General features: G+C 43.7%; 1 protein-coding gene across 1 annotated transcript in view; it reads left to right on the top strand.

The window, feature by feature from the left end:
• The window catches only part of APBB1IP (amyloid beta precursor protein binding family B member 1 interacting protein), an 86,717-nt gene that overhangs the window by 48,560 nt on the left and 13,956 nt on the right, over window positions 1-24,201 (top strand). The window contains exons 5-10 of the mRNA XM_004588531.2: window positions 328-405; window positions 4,215-4,374; window positions 5,597-5,718; window positions 14,612-14,698; window positions 17,093-17,236; window positions 21,272-21,382. Of these exons, the coding sequence (XP_004588588.2) occupies window positions 328-405; window positions 4,215-4,374; window positions 5,597-5,718; window positions 14,612-14,698; window positions 17,093-17,236; window positions 21,272-21,382 (702 nt within the window). The remainder of the gene's footprint in view (window positions 1-327; window positions 406-4,214; window positions 4,375-5,596; window positions 5,719-14,611; window positions 14,699-17,092; window positions 17,237-21,271; window positions 21,383-24,201) is intronic.

The following is a 24,201-nucleotide window of genomic DNA, read 5'->3' as shown; positions in this document are numbered from 1 at the left end:
CAGCTCCACTCCCTGTGGCTTCCACATTTGTTGATTCTGCATAATAATAATCAGGATTCGGGCTTGGTGGCATGGCCTAGTGGCTAAGGTCCTCGCCTTGATCCCATATGGCCGCTGGTTCTAATCCCGGCAGCTCCACTTCCTCTCTATCTCTCCTCCTCTCAGTATATCTGACTTTGTAATAAAAATAAATAAATTTAAAAAAATAATAATAATAATAATAATCAGGATTCACCCACAGAGTCCTCAGGTTTATAGCACATCGCCTAAAGGCTAGACCGCGTCTTGGGAATGCACAAATGTTAAAACTACCTTGTTGTTTTACAGGAAGAGGAGGAAGCCCGGGCCAAAGCAGATAAAATTAAGCTGGCCCTGGAAAAACTGAAGGAAGCCAAAGTTAAGAAGGTAAGCTGTCACAGCGGTGCTATTGATGTTCCCCAAAATATGGGATCCAGTAGGGTGTCTATGTGAGCTGAGGCATTGAGAAACTGTGAGGAACACACACACACACACACACACACACACACACACAGTAATATTATTCAGCTATGTTTTTAAAAAGTGAGGTTCTGTCATTTACAGCAAAGTGGCCAGAACCAGAGGACATCATGTTGAATGAGATAAGGCAGACACAGAAAGACAAGTACCAGTTGCTTCTCTTTGTGGGAAGGTAACAAGGCGAAAGAAAGGCAGAACGGGAGACAGGGAGGGAGAAGGAAGTGCCCATGTGTTTCAGTTACGCTGTAGATAGTGTTTGTCAAACCTGGCTTTAAATCTTTAGTGAACACATTGATAGGAATTGCATGCTGCTGTACTTTCATAATCTATTTTCAAATGTACCTCATGTGAGTGAAGTTGAACAGCTTTTCTCTTGATTATTCTATATAATCCATACGTCTTCCTACTGAATTATGGCCTTCTTGCTTTTCATTGTATATTAAATGTAGCCAAAAAACCTTTCACTATAATGTAAAAGCAAATAGGTCATCTCAAAAAATAATGAATGAAATATCTTCTTTAAAAAGAAAAAACAAGAATATGAATTCTGGAACCACAATAATGGGCCCATTTTAGCTATTCACCTGAAGGAGTTTAATTAATTGCTCTTCACCTCGATTTTGCATCTGTTGAAAAAGAATATTATGTGGACTAGATCAGGGAAAAGCCAGGCTGAGCTGATTATTCCTACTGGTGCAAGCATAAATCAGAATGGGTGAGGGTTGTTCGGGCTTAGACACAGCATCAGATGGCAGAAGCTGGCACTGGGGGCTAGTTCTGTCAAGTCAAACCGCAGAAGCACCCGAAGAGTGCATATACCGAGATCGAGAGAGACCCGGGAGGGAAATAGTGGGTTCCCTCCTCTTGGGTTACTACTCCCACAGAAGGGCATGAAAACTAGGACGGGGGCTGGGGTGGCTAGACAGAGAGGCACTCAAAAACATCCATGAGGGCTGGATAGTTGAGCTGGTTAGATGGAACTAAGCTTTAATACCCATTAAAATAAATAGACAAACAACAGAAAGTAGAGTTTGAAATCTGACAGGAAAGAGCTGGCGTGGATTGGCTCATGCCTCGCTGGGTGGGACACAAAGATTAGTTATTCCTCACCATGGTGTTGAGGATTTTCCTGCACACCCCCCCCCAAAAAAAATGTGTTCTGCACCTTAAATGTTGACAAATATCTTGTTAGAGTTACAAGCCAGTCTAGATTAAAAAAAAAAAAAAAAGCTTTAATACCCATTGACAAGTAAGAGAGCCAAATGGGATGTGGGACAGACTGGGCTAGTCTGCCACACATACTGGCAAACCAGGGTAGGGGCTGGGCCTGGTGGGGGTTATTGTGGGTCGCTCCAACTAGGCTGAAGCTCCCACTGGTTGATGTGAGGGCCAAGTACGTGCTGGGCACGTAGCAGGCTGGACTGCAACACCCATTGGTTCCAGTGCAAGTCGGGACTGAAAACAGAACCAACCCAGCAATTGCAACCACCAGCTGATTGTGGAGATGGACTGTGCCGGGCCATGTGCTTGCTAGAACATACAAGAATCTGGTCTGGGAATACCTCAAAGTTTCTGTGGGGATCTCCCCAATCGAAACACTGGACTCAGAGCCCTAGCCAAGAAAAGACAGAAGAAAGAAAAAGTCAATCAACCACCTCAGCTATATGTTGGCAGCGAAATACTGAGCAAATGAAGACTCTATCAATCAGTGGATTCTTCACCGACCTCATCGAGCTGGGAGTGGCGAAAATGGCAGCGATTCATAACTGGTGAACTATTAAAACCACCTGAGCAAGGATCTCAGAGCATGCCCCACATCCGGGACTTGGGGAGGGTGGGAAACTGGGTGGGGCTTCTCCCTCAATATCCCCCTTTACCTCAGATACAAGAAGGAAACAATATGGACATAATAGTCTTACCCACTTCCTTATAGCCCCTGAACCTTTTTACCGTAACTAACTATGTAAAGATTGTCCACAATATAATTTAAAAAATTTAAAAAAGTAAAAGAATATTAAAGTGTGGGACGCTGGTGCTGTGGCATAGTAGGTTAAACCTTCTGAGGTGCTGGCATCCCATATGGGCATCAATTGGGGTGCTCTACTTCCCATTCAGTGCCCTGATTATGTTCAGAGAAAGCAGTGACAAATGACCGGGTTCCTGGGCCCCTGTTACCTACCTGGGGAGACACAGAAGAAGCCCCAGGCTCCTGTCTTTGAGCCAGCTAGCTCTAGCCATTGCAGCCACTGGGGAGTGACCAGCAAATGGAAACTCTCTCTCTGTCCTCTCTGCAAATCTTACTTTCAAATAAAAGTAAATAATCTTTTTTAAAAGAATATTAAAATAGTAGCTATAAACTATGAATCACTTTTGTATAGAGGAAATTAAATTTATGACATCTTTTTTAAAAAAAGGTTATTTGTTTATTTGAATAGCAAAGTTATGGAGGTGCAGAGAGAGAGAGAGCTTCCATCTGCTAACTTACGCCACAAATGGCCATAGTGGCTGGTGTGGGCCAGTCCAAAGCCAAGAATCAGGAGCTTCATTCCGTTCTCCCGTTTGGGTGCAGAGGCCCAAGAGCTTGTACCATCTTTCACTGTTTTGCAGATGCATTAACAGGGAGCTGTATCAGAAGCAGAGTATCCAGAACTCAAGCCTATGTCCATAGAGGACATAGGGAATGGCTTTACTGCATGTGTCATCTTATACTTAACAGCCTTTCATGAAAATTTTATTTTCTTTTTATTGGAAAGGTAGAGTTATAGAGAGAAGGAGAAACAGGAAGGAAGAGAGCGATCCTTCATCCACAGGTTCACTCCCCAAATAACCACAATGGTCAGAGCTGAATCAATCTGAAGGCAGGAACTTCTTCTGGGCATCCCACATGGGCACAGAGTCCAAAGGACTTGATTCACCCTGCACTGCTTTCTTAGGCCATAAACAGGGAGCTGGATGGGAAGTGGGACACCTGAAACATGGACCAGCACCCATATGGGATCCTGGAACATGAAGGAGAGGGTTAACCTACTATAGCATGGCACTGGCCCCAAACTTCATTATTAATAAAATTTAAATGTTGAGTAACACTATCCAAATAATTGTTGCTTTTTCATTTTAGAAACAAAGATGGACAATTTATTTATTTCCTCTATGGTATCTGTTGGCTCAGCTCCGGCCATTGCAGCCACTTGGAGAGTCAACCAGTGGATGGAAGATCTTTCTGTCTCTCCTCTCTGTAAACCCGACGTTCCAATAAAAACAAATAAATCTTTTTAAAAGTACATATAAAATACAATAAATAAGATGAAATACATTAAAATACAAAACACTACCTGCCCGCGTTCAGAAAACAGAAGCCACCAGGCCCGTGGGAAAGAGAAGAAAATGCCAGAGGAACTGTCTGACCTCATGCACCACAAATGTGTTTCTTAAAACACGAGCTTGTCCATTACCCAGAATGGGAGGAAAGTAGCTATGATGTGTTTGCACGTAATCTACCACATGCTATTAATATTATTTATTTTTACATGAAGGCCAGGGTTGCAGAGAGAGTTTGACCACTTCTGTATTCCTAGCAGCTCATACAGGTTTCCAACATGAGACTGAGTTTAGGAGATAGTGAGTTCCCAGGATACATTGTTCAGTTTGCCTTCCTCTGCATGGTCTGCTGTAATTCCCAAAACTGACTGGCCTGTCTGTCCCCTTTATCGCCCCAGCTCGTGGTCAAAGTGCACATGAATGATAACAGCACAAAGTCGCTGATGGTGGATGAGCGGCAGCTGGCCCGGGATGTCCTGGACAACCTTTTTGAGAAAACTCACTGTGACTGCGGTGTGGACTGGTGTCTGTATGAGACATACCCGGAGCTACAGATTGGTGAGTTCTCATTCTTTTTTCTTAACTGTTTGTATTTTCATTTTATTTGAGAGACAGGAGATTAACGTAGACAGAGAGAGATCTTCCATCCACTGGTTGACTCCCCAAATTCCCATACAAGCCATCACCGGGACAAAGCCAAGCCAAGAGCCCGAGAACACAAACGTAGGTATGTGGCAAGGACTCACGGACCTGAACCAAGACCCCTTGCCTCCCAGGGTGCAGGTGAAAAGGAAGATTGAGTTGGACACAGGGGCAGAACTTGAACCTGAGTATCCCAAGCAACATCTTCTCCACCGGGCCACACCCTGGCACAATCCGTCTCATTCTTAAAGGACTCAGAATAGCTGCTTTCTGGGAAGCTAACTGAAAGACACAGAACTCACTGTTTTAGAAGACTGGGGTGAATTTCTTTTTCAAAGGAAATGACCTACAGCAAATCTATGCTTTGAATTTGTCTTCAGTTTTATGAGTCAAGACCAAAAAATAAAGAAAGCCATCCTTTTAAGTTTGATCTGCACAGTCACGTAATTTTCAGTGAGAGTTTTGACAAGTGATGTTCTAGATTTCTCATTGTGGATGTTGCAGTTACAAAGCTTTAGCCAATCCCCGCCACATTGTACTCCTCACAGAGACAGTGGTGCCTTGGTACCTTCCATTTGTCACTATTTAAAGTAAAATCTCCTGGCAGAAAACAAGCTGGAGGGCTGCATCCACCCGTTGATAGGATATTTGCATGCCACTTCAGAGCATCTAGCTAAAGTTCTAGACTCTGGCTCCCCATTGTATCTTCCTTCTGATTCAGACCCTGGCATGCAGCAGTGACACCTCAGGTAGTAGGGTTCCCTTCCACCCACAGTGCAGAACTGGATGGGGCTCCTGGCTCCTGGCTTCAGTCCAGCCCAGTGCTGGCCATTACAAGCATCTGGGGAGCGAGCCAGTAGGTGGGAGTTCTTACCTGTCTTCTTCCCTCCCTCCCTCTCTAAGTGCAAGAAATGGTATTATAGCTGATCATTTTTACTGCATTTACTGCATTTACTTAGTGGAAGCCACATTGAAGACAGACGACACTGAAAGATAAACACAATGGAGATGTTACAGTGTGACATCATGTGGGAATTAAGAGTTTTAGACACCTTGATGAAAACATTGGGGTTTGAAACGATTAAGTTTGAACCTTGTGGTCTTAGGCCTAAAAGAATATGTTTCCCTATCTCACCAGAGAGGTTTTTTGAAGATCACGAAAATGTTGTTGAAGTCCTATCCGACTGGACAAGAGACACCGAAAATAAAGTACTGTTTTTGGAGAAAGAGGAAAAATACGCTGTGTTTAAGAACCCCCAGGTAAGATGGTTTGCACCTTGTTACCGTATGAAGTCTTGTGCGGTGGAGTTTTTTAAAATGTCATCTGTGTACTAACCATCCCATTTGTTATCTCACCAAAGATTGTTAATGTATGTCCTTCCTATCAACATAAACTAAACTCACGCCTTATGTGAACTAAGAGCCCATTGAAAGGCTCAGAGAGAAAAGAATTGGTTTTGTTTCTTTGACCTCAGAATTCAGCCATATTTGGCCAGTGCTTGTTCCTATCTCTGTGGGGTTCCATGAAAGTGGAAGAACCAGATAAACAGTGGTGCCTCCTGCTGTGAAGGTGTTCTTTTCATGTTCTTATCTGGTGCCTGTTGATGCTCAGATACCTACAGGAAGCACCTGGGAAACCTTCGGTTTCCTGCAGATCCGTCTACACACATATAAGGCATTATACATTGCATGGGGAAAAATGCTTCTCTCAAGTCAAGTGTCCAAACATGTCGCTGAGATGGCTTCTTCTCATTGCAGCTTCCAGCACCTGGAACACTATGAGTTCTTACAGTTTTGTTTTTTGTTGTTGTTCTTTTTTTTAATAGAAGCATCTAGAATGTTAAAGATAGGATACATCCTTAAGGTTATCCAAACACCTTTCCCCTTTCTCAAGGAGGAAAATCAACGTCTGGATCCCTGGGATGACACTCAGTAGACCTTGGAACAGCCCCGTATGAGAAAATGCTAACTGTTGTATCACACTATTTCCAAAGTTCTTCAAAAAGTTATGTTCAGCCAACCAGCAACAGAGTAGCTACCTAGTAGTGCTTGTGGTTAACAGCAAACAGTGGCAGTGCAACGTTTTCACCCTAGAGCTGCTCTCAGTCCCCTGTATTCATGTCTGCATTACCAAGGGAGCCATCCATCTAACTACTACCAGGCATGAAGCTTAGTTCCATCTCACACACAAGCTGCACAGAAGTGGGTAGATTTGCATAGAATGGCTCTGCCATCTGCCAAAGTAGCTTCATTCACAGGAGCACTTTCTGCCCATAGGAAAGGCAGAAAGAGAAAGCAAAGCCAGAAGTTTGCTGACACCTGACACTGAACTATGAGAGAAGCTGAGAAATGCAGTATTTGAAGAGCTAAACTTGGAGACATACAACCACTTCTCTCTGTACAACTCCTCCACAAGGCATCTCTCACACTTAGTCTACAAAAACATACCCAGAAGGATCACCGAGAGCAGGGAGGGATGGGTGGTTATGGATGGTGTCAGTGTCTAATGAATGAATGCACAAGTCATAACAAGCAATTACAAAGTGGATGGAGCCCTGAAACTACACCCATGTGAGCAGGCTGTGGAGACTTTGCTCTGCCAAGGGCCATCTGGAAACTGAATTATAGAGAACCTACAAATGGTACTCACTCCAACAGACATTTGCTTGGCTGGAGCAAACATTTGCATAGTATCCATTACTGGCATAACTTTGTTCTCCCCATGGAGGGTGCACAGATAATCTTGGCCTCCAAGGAATTTGTAATCTAGCTGCAGAAAAAGATGCACAAAAAATAATCCAGCATAACTTGCAGGTTAAAGAGCGGAGCAGTGTAGGACAGAGAAGATGGATGGCATGACGTGTTCTTGAGATAAAGACTGACAGCACAAAATGTCTTTAGAAATTATCCCCTAGGTTATTCCTTGGAATGTTTTCTTTTACTATTGAACTTGTGGAACTTTCACCAAGGCTCAGATATCTGAATTCATCCTGGGCTCAGGCTCTGAGACATTCATAAAGGCCAAAGAAGAAGCAAAAGGAGAAAGAGGAGGAGGAGAAGCAGAAAAGAAAGAGGAAGAGAAGGGAGGAGGAAGAAGAAATTGGATTGTTGTTCCTGTCATTGTGCCCTCAAACTTTCTGTGTGTTCACGGACTATCCTTTTGTGGTTGTAATGGAAAACTTCTGGAGCTAAGGATTCTGATAGAAACTGACACCTCAATTCCCAAGAATGTCAAATCTAACAACTTACTTTCAGAGGTGTTTCTGACAAAGGCTACTTGTTATATGGGGAGAATCAACTGATGATCCATGTGAAGAGAAATTGCTAGAAACGATGAGTGGCCACTTTTTTTCTTTTTATTGATTACATTGCATTATGTTGCAAAGATTTATAGGCACTGGGATTTCCCCCCGCACCTCTCCAAACCCTCCCCCCATGGTGGATTCCTCCACCTTGTTGCATTACCACTGTTCAAATTCAGTTGAGATTCTTTCATTGCAAGCATTTACTAAGCATAAAGTCCAGCATCTTATTGTCCAGATAAATTCAACGGTTTCTTGGGGAGACCATCTCTGGTCTGAAGGTAGAGGCAGCAGAGTATCATCCCGATCAATTAAAAGCCCCGACATAACATCGGTCACAATTTATAACGTTATGGAATAAATTGACATGGTATTGAGTAACCAATATGTTAAAAAGGAAAAAAAAGAATGCAAGTTCTGAACCACATCCTGTGACTTCTTCATTGACATTTCAATTATTAGTTTATATACAACCGGGTTCTATACACCTTAAAATGGCTATAGATTACTATTCAGCTGTCTCGTGTCTATTTTAATTTCCATATTTAGCAGTTTATAGCGTTGAAGCATGATTTTGCTGAACCTGGCTGTTTTTCAGGTTGTCTAACTCTATAACTCTAACAAGACATATGTCAACAGTTAATAATATAGGGTATTAAAGAAAACCACAACATACTTAAAAAAGAAATTGAACAAGACCTCAGAATATGGAGCAAAATCCCATGTTCCTGGATAGCCAAAATTAATATCATTAAAATGTCTGTACTACCAAAAGCAATATATACTTTCAACACAATCCCAATCAAAATACCCAAAACATTCTTCATTGAACTGGAAAAAATGATACAAAGGTTCATTTGGAAACAGAAAAAAACCACGAATAGCTAGAACCATCCTGAAAAATAGGAAGTTAACAGGGGGAATCACAGTCCCGAACCTCTGGACATAGTATAGGGCAGTGGTTATTAAAACAGCCTGGTGCTGGCACAAAAATAGAGAGGAGGATCAATGGAACAGAATAGGAACAACAGAAGGGAGCCCACACAGATACAGCCAAATAATCTTTGACAAAAAGACAGATGACAATCCAAGCAAATGGGAAGGTCTGTTCAATAAATGCTGCTGGGACAACTGGTTGATAGCCTGCAGAAACAAGAAGATAGATCCACATCTTTCACCATACACTAAGATCAAATCTAAATGGATAAAAGACCTAAACCTACACCCAGAAACCTTCAAACTTTTAGAAGAAAATGTTGGAAACACCCTGCAAGATTTAGGTGTAGGACCTGACTTCCTAAAAAGGACACCAAAAGCACTAGCAATAAAGACCAAAATAAACAAATGGGACTTCAAAGTAAGAAGCCTCTGTACAGCAAAGGAAACAATCAACAAAGTAAAAAAGCAACCCATAGAATGGGAGATCTTTGCACACTATATAGGTGATAGGGGACTAGTCTCCAGGATATACAAAGATCTCCAGAACAACCAAAACACCAAAACAAACAAACCACTGAAGAAGTGGGCACGGGAACTGGGCAGACATTTCACAAAGGAACAAACCCAAATGGCAAACAAACATATGAAAAAAATGCTCAAGTTCACTGGCAATAAGGGAAATCCAAATTAAGACAACAATGAGGTACCACCTAGCACCAGTAAGGATGGCACACATACAATAAACCACCAACAACACTTGCTGGCGAGGATGTGGGGAAAAGGGAACCCTACTCCACTGCTGGTGGGGCTGCAGACTTGTACAGCCTTTATGGAAATCAGTATGGAGAACACTCAAACAGCTGAAAATCAGCATACCATATGATCCAGCAATAGCACTCCTAGGAATATATCCAAAACACCTGTTACATGAGAAACCAACATGCACCCTAATGTTCATAGCAGCACAATCAATAATTGCAAAACTTGGAAGCAACCGAAATGCCCATCAACAGAAGACTGGATAAGAAAGCTATGGTTCATTTACTCCATGGAATACTACTCAGCTATTAAAAAAAAACAAAATGCAGTTTTTTGTGACCAAATGGGCCCAGCTGGAAACCATTATGCTAAGGGAAATAAGCCAATCCCAAAAGGTTAAATACCACATGTGTGCCTTAATTTAAGATGAAATGATGTCAATCCAGAAAATAGTACCTGTATATTGTAATATTACTTCAACCTCAAACAGCCTGTATCTAATGCAATAAGATAATGTGATGTAATCTTTGAATCAACAATCAATGTGAGTCAGACTGCTTATGATCTACATCAAAGAACTGTAAAACCTAACATACTTTTAATATCCTATGTTATTAACTGTTGAGTGGCCACTTTTATTGATGTAATGCATACTCTAGGGTAAAGTAAAAGCTTTGTGTATATTATCTTCCATGTTTACAACTATGAGGGTCAAGAAGGTGGGTTGTTATTCCTCTTCTGTGGTTGAAGAAGATGGGGTCAAACACAGGCCTTGGCTGAATTTTATGGCTCTCATTGCAGACACTGATGAGCCATTTCCAGTAAGCTGATTCTTCCATTCAGACTCAGAATGAAATGGGTTAACATAGGAGTTGTGGAATTGCCTAGATTAGGTCAATGGAATACAGGCACCAGGATAGCCCCACTGATGACATTAGCAGACCCTGAGAAGCCTGGCTCAGTTTGTACACAATAAGAAGAGGCCCAGTCAGAATAAACCTAAGTGTATGATTCTACATTCTGTATTCAGAAATGCAGGCCAAGGCCCCACCAGCTCACCCTCCCCGGAGAGGCAGGTGCTAATGACCACTTTACCTTGCAAAGTGAATGATGCCCTCTATGCCTTCAGGAAAGAAGGGTGCATGCTCCCACAGATCCACAGGTAGAGATCCACATTCTCCTTGGAACCTGCATTCATGACTTCACAGTTCGAAAGAGCTTACTTGGTCCAGAGAATCCACTCACCTGAAAAATGAAGAAATTATACAAAAGCACCTCGATACTGGAATTTTCAGCTCTTCACAGGAGCCTTTAAGAAAGCCTTTGTTTCTGGAGGTAGAATTGAGGAAGAAGCAATAAGATGACTGCAGAGGGGGACTCTGAACTCAATTATCAGAAACAATAAGCATTTTGGGGAGGTGTGAATGGTGTGCACACGTGTATGAAGGCATACTTGCAAAGCGTAATTCCAATGATGCTGGAAAGGTGGTTTCCCAGTACCATTTGGTCACAAAAGTCACCTGCTGACCGGGGCATGCTGACAACACCAAACTTCAGCTTCTCCATTTGTTGAGTGGTGATGCCACTGTACTTCCTGTGTCAAAGGATTGTACCAGACACAAAAACCACCCAATGAATGGTGAACTTTTGTCTCAACGTAGAGTAGCAGCAGTCATCTAGCACACAGTTATAGATGTTAAACAATTTCCAAAGAGACAAGAGTTGATAAATCTTGTTTACATCATTAAATGAGTGGAACTGCAGAGACATTTGGGAGACGCCTACACATGGAGATTGTCAGTGTGCAAATTGAGGCTCTCCCTGTCTCACCACATTATGGGCAGGTTGCATTTATAATCAGAGAAAAGGAAATGGCAGGCAGAGACAACCCAATTGGTTGCAACTCCTGTCTGGATTATGCAAACATGGCTGAAAAAGCTATTTGCTGCTGGACTATGTTGAGTCCTGTGTAATCACATCACCTATAGTTCACTACATACACAGAATCCGGAGGCCAGACCTCAAATAGGGACAAAAATCACTTGCCTTTAAGGAAAAAGAAAAAACTCTCCTGGTGGAAAGCAGTGTCTTGGAGTGGTGGAGAGTTTGGGCAGTAGTGTCAGGCAGTTAGGGTTAAAATCCTGGCACTGTCCACCAGCCACAGACCCTTGAACAAATTATTTAATTTCACCAAGCTTTTATTTTCTTGTCTGAAAGAAAGAATAACTTATTTTAAACATGTGCTGTAAGAATTAAAGGGTAGCTTCCACTTGGCATGCTTAATAATTGTCAGGAAAAATGATAACACTAAATTATTGTTTGCCATGGTTGCCATTTGCTTCAGAGTGGAAAGTTGGTGTGGAGCAGAGAAGGAACCAAAGCAGGAGGGGAGTTGCTGTAAAGGAAGGCACCCACAGGGGTTCTCCAAGCCGTCCTGTTCCAGACTTTTCCCCAGGGACCTGCTCCCCAGAATGGGGTGCTCAGTCTCTGAAATCATAGTCGGGGAGTAAAAGAAGTGAAAATGTGATTTGGTCCTTGTGTTGCTTGTATGTAGTCAAGCACAAAGTGAAGGGCAAGGATTGAAATCCTTTCTTCCCTGTATCATCATCCGTGATGCCCAGTGCTTACCCAAAAATCATCACTCAGCATTACTTGAGTGTTATCATCATGCTAGAAATGGCACATTCCTGCAAACAAGCTACCTCTAAGATGCCCCTCTGGCCTGGGATGCCCACACAAGGGATACCTCCATTCTCAGGATGGTGGCACAAAGGCAGGGTCTCAGGACCATTCAGGCAAGAAATCCCAAGAACGCAGTTTGCATACTCTGGGCCATGAGGAGGGAAGAGTGTGGAAGGGTAGGCCATTGGTTCTAGCCAGTGTATCTCTTTAGTCAGTTTGATGTTTTGCTTGTTACCCTGCAAACGGCAGAGTGGTTAGGTGAGAGCATCAGCGCAGGAACCCTCAAGAGAGTGGGTTTGGGGCAGAGATGTTGGGGCTAAAAACACGATACCCCAAAGGACGGTATCTTATTGCACTCAAATGACAAGAAGGGCCTCAGAAGCAGCATGTTGTCACGAGCACCTCTTGCTCCTTTGTCTCTTCCCGACAAGCAAGTCATAAACTAGAATCCTTCTCCCCAAAGCAAATCTTTCTGACCTCACTCACTGCCTCCCAAAGATTCTCCTGTAACAGTGGTCACACCCTCAATCTGGGGGTAGGAAGGTCATCCAGAAACAAGCAAGGCATCTGAACAAACCAGCCTGGCTGAGCCCCGCCCCACAACCACTTGGCCACCATTAAATCAGATCCTTCTCTGTCTGATCATGGGCTCCACATGGGTTCATTTCTTTCACAAAACGTAGCATAAAAATAGACAACTTTGCCTGGATCTTAGGGTAGTCATTTCTAAAGGATCCTGTGTCAGCTAGACCTTTGCCAAATAAAGCTCCAAGTTACGAAGAGACTGGGAATAAGTTTTAGTGATCTACTGTGCTGCATGGTGAGCATAGGCAATAATTAAATGTGCCATAGGATCGTTTCTCAACAATTTACAGATCATTACATCTGTAAATAATAAATATAGATCAAAATTTACCAAAGAAATTATTAGCATTCTCACCTGCCCTCCAAAAAATGATAAATTGATAAGGTGATGGTAATGCCAATTAGCTTTGTTGAATCTTCTGTAAGGGACCCTTACAGCAAATGTCACACTATACCCCATAAATAGACACAATTATTACTTATCCACTAAGTAGCTGGATTTTTTAAGATGTATTTATTATTTGAAAGGTAGAGTTAAAGGACTGGAGACAAAAAGTGAGGAAGAGCGCATCCATTCACTGCTTCAACTCCCCAAATGGCCACAATCGCCAGAACTGAGCCAGGTCGAAGCCAAGAGCCAGGAGATTCTTCAGGGTCACCCACATTTGTAGCAGCGACTCAACCACTTGGGTCATCATCTGTTGCCTTTCCAGGCATATTAGCTGAGTAGCCAAGACTCAAGTCAGCGCTCCGATATGCAACGCAGGCATCCCAAGCAATGGCCTAATAATACACTGTACCAAAACAACCACTCCCATTGCCCCTAGTCTATAACATACCCTGCATCAGCATGTATTATTTGCCTACAGTTTGCTTGCTAACCTTCTGGCCAAAATACTTAGATATCAAAGTTCAATGTGTGTTTTTTAAAAATACACTCTAAAAAATACCTGTTGGAACGGGCACATTTCCAGGTCTTGCCCCAGTTATTCCAATTCAGTAGGCTAAGATTCCAGAAACACGTATTTTTTGGAGCCTCAGGGCATTGCATGGAGCATACCTTGAGAAACAATCCTATGGCATGAAAGACATCTGTCTGAATTCAGGAAGGCCTATAGTCCCTGTACTCCTGAGGTGGGTTTTCCATCTGTGAGACGTTCTTAGGGGTGTCTTTAGAGAACTCTTCCCTTTACACACAAAAATCTTCAACACTTCGCCTGGGACAGCTGTCCTCTGTCACACACCTCCGGTCTGTATGGAAACCTCAGCTGTCCTAATGATGTTAGAATTCCTTCTTGGATGCCCCGATCCTTTGGAGGCTCACATGGCCCCTTTTCTGCCTTCCCGCAGATGTTCCACACTAATAGGGTCCAAAATCTAGGAACACAAACCATCCCGTGACACTGTGGTTCAGTTAGGGATGTTCTGAAAGTGCTCAATTTCCTCCTCACTGTTAAGGCTGCCTCCCTTCCCAGAAATGTCCTTCTGCTCCTCTGTGGTCCTCTTCAAGGAACAAAGCTTGTGTGCACACGATCTGTATAGCATTAGGGCAATCAGACAAGGCATCCGTATTTACATAAACCCTGATCTCAGGCTTCACCTGAGGAGCTCTGGCTCATGTTGGGCACGAATGTGGTTGCTACCTTTGCACCTCGCACAGCCCCTTCCAGCCCGTGAGCATCCCAGCTCCTTGCATCTCACCCCGTGGGATTTCACAGTTCTGCACTGTCATGTCCTTGGCCAATGTTTCAATGTTTCCTCAGTTTGTATTCCCTGTGACTTCTGACCCAGTGATGCACTAGCTATGCCCACTGGGTCCGAGTCCCTGCAGGTGTCTAGTGTGAACATGAACCTTGTGCTAACCTGATCTTTCCCATTTCATGTAGAATTTCTACCTGAATAACAGAGGGAAAAAAGAAAGCAAGGAAAGCCAGGAGAAAATGAATGCCAAGAACAAGGAATCCCTGTTGGAGGTAAGCTTCATTGTGCAGAGTGAACAGAGAAGGGTGGGTACTCCATTTGTAAATTATTTGCTGTGCAGAGCCATGGGAAATTCTGCATCAGGCACTAAAATGTTAACTTGAGGTCCGAAACTCAAGTTATTGCTAAACCGTACCTACTTAAATTATTCAAATTTTTTATGGATTGTAAAAAACATGGTTTTAGGCTATGTATTTTATTTTTCATAATGTTGGATGAAGACTTCATTTTTAAACTTTTCTTAAGATTTCTTTTATGTTTTTCTAAAAGGCAGATTTACAAAGAACAGAGAGAGAGCAGATCTTCCACCTGCTGGTTTACTACCTAAATCGCCGCAACAGCCAGAGCTGAGCTGATCTAAAGCTAGGAGTCAGGAGTTTCCTCCAGGTCTCCCATGTGGATGTAGGGCCCACAGACTTGAGTCATCCTTCATTGCTTTCCCAGACCGTAAGCAGGAGCTGGATGGGAAGTGGAGCAGTCAGGACACAAACCGGTACCCATATAGAGTGCTGGAACCACAGAGGGGAGGATTAGCCTATTCATCCATGACACCAGCTCCCCTTTCTTAGTTAAAAAATATATATATATTTTCATCTTCTTGACAGAATGACACAGAGAATGAGACAGAGGAACTGAAGCAAAGAGCCCGGAGTTCCTTCCAGGTTTCCTACATGGAGTGGTCCAAGAAGTTGATTCAGCATTGCTGCCTCCCAGGATGTTAGCAGGAACTCTATCAGAAGCAAAATAGCCAGGGTTGGAACCTTAAGTCTGATACAAGATGTTGGTAGTTAACCTGCTGTGCACAAATGCTGGCCCCGAATTAGTAATTCTTTCCTTGTAAAACTCAATCCTTATAAGATTCGCCTCCTAGTATTCCATCACTTAAGTCCTCCACGGGAGGCAGATACAAGAGTTTTTAAATCATCTTTAAAGTGATTTTTTTTGAAATTTTAAAAAGTTATTTTCACTCTGAAAGACTGACAGGAAGAGAAAGATCTCGCATGCACTGGTTTACTCCTTCAAATGTCCCCTAACAGCCACAGTTAAGCCAGGGCAAAGGCGAGAGCCCTAAATTCAACCCAGGTCTCCTCCAAGAGTAGCAGGACTTGCTGCTTCCAGGGTGCACCTGAGCAGGAAGTGGGAGATGAAGCTGGTTATCCAAAACTGCATCAGGCATCCTAAGCAGCCATTTAACTGCTGTACCAAATGCTGTCCCCTAAAGTGAATGCTAAGAGGCTTCTAAGAACCAGTGACCTGGCACAGTAGGCTAGCCTCTGCTTGAGTACCAGCATCCTATACGGGCTTTCATTTGAATCCTGGTTGCTCCACTTTCCATCCAGCTCCACGCTAATGTGCCTGGAAAAGCAGCAGCAGAGAAAGCTCAAGTGGTTAAGTCCCTGCACTCAGGTGGGAGAGCCAGAAGAAGCTCTGAACTCCCGATTTCAGACCTGCCCACCTCCAGCTCTTGTGGCCACTTAGGGAGTATACCAAAAGATAAGATACCTCTCTGTGTGCGTGTCTACCACTCTGCAACTCTCCCTTTCCAATAACATTTGGTGGGGAGGCTAAGACTTGGCATTAGAAACCTCAGTGATTCAGCTCGGCTCCCTGCCACATCTTGTGTTGATGGGTGAGTCCTGGCCCCTCCCCGGGAACCTCAGTTTCTCCATCCCTGTGGGTCCTTGCAGCTATTCAGGGGGTAGTGATGACTCAGTGTGTTGGGTACTCTATAGGACGATCAACTATAGGAGAGGGTTCCAGAAGCCATAGCTATCAGCTGATTTTTTTTTTTCTGCAAAATGGGTTGTTAGTTAATATTACTCCATTTTTTTAAAAGAAAGAGAATTGGGATTGAATGGCCCAAGGTACAGAGCTCAGTAGCCAAGGACCTCAAGGTCTGAGTCAGGGCACTGATTCTTTTTATTTATTTATTTAGATTTCTTGAGAAGCTGAGAGATGTAGAAAGAGCATTCCTATTCACTAGTTCAGTAAGTTCCACCACCCCCAGAGGCCTGCCACAGCCAGGGCTGAACTGGGTTCGATCAGAATTAGTTCCAACTCAATCCAGGTTTCCTACTGCAGGTGCAAGGGCCCCAAGACTTCAGCCATAATCTGCTGAGTCCCAGTGGAAGGAAGCTGCAATGGAGAGCCGTGAATCAAAGCAGGCAGTGCCCTGCGAGACGTGGTTGTTCTAACCTGTAGGCCAAACCCCCTCCTTGCGTAGGCAGAAGGCAAATACATGCGTATATATTCAATCTGTGTTACGGAAAAAACTGACTTTCCGTTCAAAGCGTAAGGTGACAGTTGATGCAAACGTGAACTAGAATGTGTGTCTTGGATGCCTGGCACTGCACGTGTGTTTCATGTCAGCTGCATCTCAATTTCAGGAAAGCTTCTGCGGAACGTCTGTGATTGTCCCGGAACTCGAAGGAGCTCTGTATCTGAAGGAAGATGGAAAGAAGTCCTGGAAACGGCGCTATTTTCTCCTGCGGGCTTCTGGAATTTACTACGTGCCCAAAGGGAAGACTAAGGTCAGAATGAAAACAAAACAAAAAACACTTTGGCCATCAATCACTCAAGGAGGGTCCTTGGGTGGCCAGGGATGTGCACTCTGGCTGTGAGGTCCGTCAGGCCTTTATACAAATCAGTGTCTGTCTGGGACAGAATGGCCACCATCCTGCGGCATTTTTTTCATCACTCTTTCTAGAAGGTTAAAGACTTTCACCAACTGTAAAGTTTCAGCAATGCTAACTAAAGCTTTTTCTCAGGATTATTTTGTCCCTTCATGTTTCTGATATTAAGGGACTATGTCCTCCCCGCTGAACGCCTCTCACTCGCCTGCCCTGCACTCAGCAGGGACCATGGGAAGTGCTACAAGTCCTGATAAGATCTCGGTTGAGATTTTAGCCCTGATGGCGCTGCAATTGCTCCCAGTCTCCCCACCTCACCATAGCCATGTGGTTTAGACATCACTTAATGCGGGGACTTGAGATGATCACCTTCAATCTACACTCACGTGATCCCCTTTTCTTCTTTGAGATGTCATTTTCACGCTCAGTCAAACCGTGAGCTTTTTCCAACACCTTTCCGAACGACTCTTGGCATTTCTGTTGTCTCCAAAAATCTTAGACTCTTACCTGGATCCTGGGTCAACAAATGCAGTTCCAGATCCAGGGCGCTACCTAGTGGCGTATTCGTGCATTGCAGGCGTCCTCGGAAACGGCCTAACTCCCCATCCCAGACAGGTGAAGTCACCAAGGACAGCCAGGTGTGCTCACTGGGGAGGGAGACTGGTGTGTCTGTGGCAGGGCAGGTGGACTCCACGCCTGGGACTTGATCCCGGCAGTCCCAGCCCTGCTCATTGTCTCCTATCCTCGCCTCTGTCTAGAACGGATGTGTACCCGTCTCTGCCATCTTCCAGTCTCACGCCAGGGACATTAGAGTTGATCTACAAAGAATTCCTTTTACTTTGGAAATGCAATATCTTTTTCAGTGCACACATAGAAGTCAACCTATAGCAAACAGCACACTGACTGAAAATCAAAAGTGATCCCAGTTGAATTAGACCCCCCAAAAATGCTTTCTCCCACTGTTTCTGTTTACATTGGGGGGAGGAGTGAATCAATAAATCAGGACAAAGAATCAGGCATGTCAGTATTGGCAAAGTAGAGACCAAAACACTCCAGATCTCAGTTCATTCAAATGTCTACCTGACAGTCTAAGATGCTCAACTGAAAAATTAAAACCAAAACAATAGCAACCAGTAAGTAACTCTCCTTTTTCACCCAAACAAAAACAGATTGAAATATGATACCTAAAAATCCATGCATGGTAAAGACAAAAATGCAAAATATCTAGCAACAAACAAGAAATGTTCAAAACCTGTACACTGCAGAATACATGTGATTGCTACTACATTTATTGTAATTTATTATTATTATAATTTAATAAAGAAAATGAAGAGCTGGAGAGATAGAAATGTACCATGTGGCTGGATTAAAAAAAAACTAATTCCACCTTAATATCATTTATAACTTCAGTATAATTTCAGTCGGATTTTTTTTTTTTACTTCAAGTACACAGACTAACTCTAAAATTAATCAGAGACAGGTTTTCCAAAATAGACAGTTCTTTCCAAAAAAAATTATTGAAATAGACCTTCTCTACCCAGAGGTCAAGACACAGGATAGAAGACCAGTAGAAATAGATCAGCAAGAATGGTCTACTGTAAAGGAAATGATACCATCCCACAGCAATGGAGAAAGAATGTGGTATCTACCACATAGCATTGAAATGACTGCACAGCCACTTGGAAAAAAACATCTTTTTGGACCTTGTCTCATTTGTACCAAACGAATTCCTAGGCTGAATAAATTTCATATTTAAATTTAGGGAAAATATGAGGATATTACAGCAAGAGAAAACAGGATAATTGTGAAGGGGAAAGCCTGCTGGAGCGAACACTAAACCTCAATTCTAGAGGAGAGAATTCACAGCCTGGACCATCTCAAGTTGCTTTCATGGCTTGATGGCCCAGAGCACCAAAACAGTCAGAGGAAGCCTGGCTAGAGGGCAAGAGTGTGGGCCCACTCCATGGATCACCAAGGATCAATCTCCCTGGGACAGAAAGACATCAACAAATCAGTAAGAAGACTCTCCACACACTCCTAACAGAGGAATACACCTGTTAGTTGAGAACACACACAAAAGGCAACCCCAAGAGCCATTCCATGTGAAACTAAGAGGCACTCCCCCTGGCTGGTCCCTGGGGAAGCATGTATGAGGCAGGGTGAAGTGTCTCCCACTGAGACTGAGACCAGAAGCCAACATCAGTCATACCCAAATTGTGGCAGGAGAAGCTTGCTTGTGGATGCAGGATGGGAAAGGAAGGGACAAGATGGAGAAGCCAGTGCAGATGGAATATCCCCACACACACACCATCCCACACCAAGTATTAGCTTGGAAGCACCATATTGCTTGTGATGACACGCTAGTGAAATATCCTCTGACCTAGGCCAGAATGACACAATATGTTAGCTTTACACTTGCACTGTGCAAGCTACTATTACCTTGAGACCAATGTTACTTATTCATTCCTGTGTCTAGACATGGAGAGACAGCAAGAATACAATGTTGTGCCTAAGAACAGTTTTGATGGTAAAGTTTCATTCGTACTTTTGAAGTTGCATATGGACACACACGACACATGCGTAAGTAGGTATGTCTACACACACATATACCTATCAGGAAAGTGTGCATTTATAATACGCATGTACGAACATTTCTGACAAATGTACATGATCTGGGCGAGGCAAGAATTCCACTTTGAAAATTCAGAGGAAAGAGAGAAAGACAAGATAGAACACCATTGTGCAATGCGACATAGCAGTTCTGTCTTTGATGGCTTTTGAACGAGGTGAAGAAGCATTATAAAACACAGCAGAGAAAAAAGAAAGAGCAGTGGAACCAAGTTGAGACTGGAGCACATTAGCCGTGGAGGGGTGATCTCAGTGTCCATGCAATGACCACAACGCCAGCAAGAAAGAAGTGCAGGATGCTGGTGCTGATTTACTCGGCAGCCCGGGTACCGCTCGTTGTTCATCCAGAGGGTTTTTTCTTCTGCTCCGTATTAATGCCCCATGCAAAATCCATCTTTGACTTAGAACAGTGAGATGCAAAAAAAAAAAAAAAAAAAAAAAGTTGGAATTCTGTCTAGGCGATCATCTTATCTGGGCTGCATTAAGAATGATGTCTCCCTGGTCCCATGACAGGGGATGGAGGACAGAACAAATTAATCAACTACTCCACCCAAGTGTTGGCAGTGAATATCTGGGCAGACAGAGACTCTAAGGTGAACCAGAGCAGCCAGTGGATTCTGGAGAGATTTCATCGTGATTGGAGTGACAGGATTGACAGCAAGTCAGAACTGCTGAACTATCAAAACAGCTTGAGAACTTCATGGCCTCATAAATTTCTATTTTTCTTCCTGTTGTTGATTTTGCATTGTGACTTTTCATTTAAGGGGATGTATGGTAACTGTGTAATGGAGACTGTCATATCCAGATGTAAGGATACAATGCAGTACGCATCTCCACTTCCAGATCAAAGATGGAGTCCCAATGAAACTGTAAATATATCTTGACAATAGGATGCTGGACTCTGCCATTGTCCATGCCCATAATGATGGACTTATGACTATTTATGAAGAACTATACTATGGTAATAATATAGGGGAACTAGCTGGGGAGGAGAGGACATGGGTGGGGGCAAAGGAAATCTGAAGGCCTAAGGAACTGTGTCATAAAACAATAATAATAACAAACAACAATGTCTCAAGGTCAGGCCACCCTGACCGTGGGATAGCACAGACACTCACGTCGTCCATGCCACCGAGTCTTGCTCTGAGGCACGCCGTCCTCGTCACGTCTTGCAGGGCTCGGGCTTTGAAGGCACTGCCGACACTCAGTGGCTGCCCTACAGAAGTGCTGTCTTTAATCGTGCCATCAAGAGGCACCTTGGAGAATAACAGACTGTCAGCCCAGCTCAGCTTTTTCCCTGTCTTGCAGACGTCTCGAGATCTTGCCTGTTTCATACAGTTTGAGAACGTCAACATTTACTACGGGACTCAGTGCAGAGCCAGGTACAAAGCGCCCACCGACTACTGCTTTGTTTTAAAGGTATGTTGTGTGATGTCCCTAGTTTGAATTCATAAGCCATGTGAGTTGCTATATTCTTTCATGGAAGAAAGTGCTGTGTGTTGGATAGCTAACCAGGAATGTGGCATCATCACATTTTTGTTCATAAACAAAATAAGAAAAAGCAAAGTGTTTCTATCTGTTTGAGTCATGTCTCTCAGTGACTGTCATCTCTGCTTAAAAATTATATACGTTTGGTCTTTTTTTTTTTAATTAATTGATTTGGAAGAGGGAAAGATCTTTCACCCACTGGTTTATTCCTCAAATGCTTTATTTAAGGCTCAGAGCCCAGAATTCAATGTGGATGGCCCCATTGAGTGACAGAGACCCAAGCCGTAGAGCCATTGCCAGCTGCCTCCCAGAATGGGCATTAGCAGAAAGCCAGACGGGAAGCAGAATCACCAGGACTTAAACCAGGAATTCTGATCAGGTATATGGGTGTCTCTGGCAGCTTCCTAAACTGCTGCGCTGAACATCCTGTCCACGGTGGGCATGTGGATGTAGGAAACAGGGCAGAACTGAGATTCTCATGTCCACTCAAGAATTCGGGAGCAGGTGTTTGAGCCACAGCAGGAGTGAATTCTCTTCCCAGGGCGTCAGTAGTTCTCCTGGATGCCCCCAGGAGCAGCAGTGCTGAGTCCCAGGGCACTGAACTCTGGCTTTGAAAAGCACTGTTGTGGCAGAGCCTGGTCTGCAGCAGAGACTCGGGCTCCCTGCAAAGGGGAGAGAAGGCAAACACCCCGCAGAGCCTGGTGGATCTAGGCCCAGAATCCTGTCCTAGCCTGGCAGCATGTGCATTTCTTTCCTGATATTCAAATGTTTCATCAGGAACACAGAGAGATGATCTCCCATTCACTGCTTCATTCCCCCAGATGCCCACAACACCTGGGGCTGGACTAGGCCAAAACCAAGAGACTGGATCTCAGTCTAGGTCTCCCATGTGGGTGGCTGGGACCCAAGCACTTAGGCATCATCTGCCTGCAGGATGTGCAGTTGGCAGGAAATTGGACTCAAGAAGCCAAGCAGGGAGTTGGACCAAGACATTCCAAAATGGCATTCTGGCCTCTGCAAGAGGCAGCTTGGCCCACTGCACTTGCTCCGTTGATTTCAAACTCAATGTGAGCTTAATGTCAGTCTGTGGAGTTGGTGAAAAAAAAAAAAAAAGACTAGAGTTGAAGTCCTGGCCTTATCTGTGAGTTCAGACACATGATTGAGACTCAAAGCCTCAGTGGCTTCATTTTCAAAGCAAAGAGTCCCAGCCCTTCTTATGAGAGCCTGCATAGAATCATTGGTGCAATGTCTAAAAACATGTCAGTACTCAATGCATGGTAGTTACCATTCCCACTCTGCAGGATCAGATAATATTTTCCACCTAGGTGCCCCAGAATGGCAGCTAAGGTGCAATGTGATGGACCCTCAGAGCTTCTGACTTGGGAAGGCTGGGATCAGACCCAGGAATTCACGCTTCTAATCAGTTCTCAGGGCCGTCAAAGCCCTGGGCCCAGGCCCTTAGTCTGAGGAGGCGGGATGGGTGTGAGCTGCATCCAGCACAGGAGCAAGCACCAGAAGCAGGATGCCCTGCCTTGTCTGTGCCCTCTCTAAGCTGCATGCTCCCACTCTCAACTTGCACTGCACCTGCTCTGCTGTGAATTCTTTGTCACAGAGTTCTGTCATCAGATGGGATGGGGCAGGGCAATAAACACCTTCCAAGAAAAGCTGTGGGTTTTGCCGTGGAGCATTATGCCCCATCACCACCCTTCTCCTACCACTGAAGCTGACCCATTTTCTTCACACTCTTTCTCATGGTGCAAAATTATATTCCTTAGTGTTTTGAATTACTGGCTTTCTCCCTTTGCAGAATGTACATGCTCCAAAGATAGGGATTTTTTTCTATTGTGTTCGTGAATCAGATTCAATATTGATACATTGTGGTTGCATAATGCTTATCTAATAGGTGGATAAATGGATGGATACAATGAATTGATGGATGGACAAGTGGACAGGTGAACAGATGTATATGTGGGTGGATGGTTAGAGAGATGAAAGGGTGGACGGATGGACGGATGGATAGATGAATATACAAGTGGATGGATGGATGTATGTTTAGATGGATGTTTAGATGGATGGATAGATGTTTGGATGGATGGATGGATGGATGGATGGATGGATGGATGTTTGGACTGATAGATCCTCTGCTCATTTGTGTTCCTTGGAATTTGGTTCTATCATTAATAAAATTATCCATCTCAGCAGCCCTGCCACGTTCAGGCACTCCGTCAGGTTCTTTTTACACATACTTTCATTCGGTTTTTTCAGCAAATCATCCAGATCATAGACCTGGAAAAAGAAACTCAACTAGGTTCAGGAACTAGGCTGGCATCGCCTACGCTTCTTAGGAACCTAACTGTGCTATCCTGCAAGGTCTCACTTCTTACCTTAAGCTTCAGAGTCAACCTTCTCTTAGTACTGCAGGTTCCTTGTAGCCTTCGGCTGATTCATCACCCCCTGGCCCAATGGGGCCCTTACAACAAAGCTGTTACTTGCTTCTAGACCTTGAGTCTGTTTTATGTTGAGCTCTTGTGGGAAATATTAGCAACTTTTCTCCTGCTTCCTGCTCAACTCAATCTTCCACCTCACCCCCAAGCATTTTTTTTTCTTTAAAAAAAAGAATTAGTAATGAATCAACTGAGAGATTTAAAAGGCAGTGTGATAAAGACATGTCCCACATGCTCTCAGCTACCACAGCACTTGTGTAATTGATTCGAGAGTATTTCTTCACATTTCATTTGATTTAAAGCCTA

Source organism: Ochotona princeps, chromosome 10 (genome assembly GCF_030435755.1).
Source record: "Ochotona princeps isolate mOchPri1 chromosome 10, mOchPri1.hap1, whole genome shotgun sequence".
Taxonomy (NCBI): domain Eukaryota; kingdom Metazoa; phylum Chordata; class Mammalia; order Lagomorpha; family Ochotonidae; genus Ochotona; species Ochotona princeps.
The sequence above is the reverse complement of the archived record's forward strand: the minus strand, read 5'-3'. Positions and strand labels throughout refer to the sequence as shown.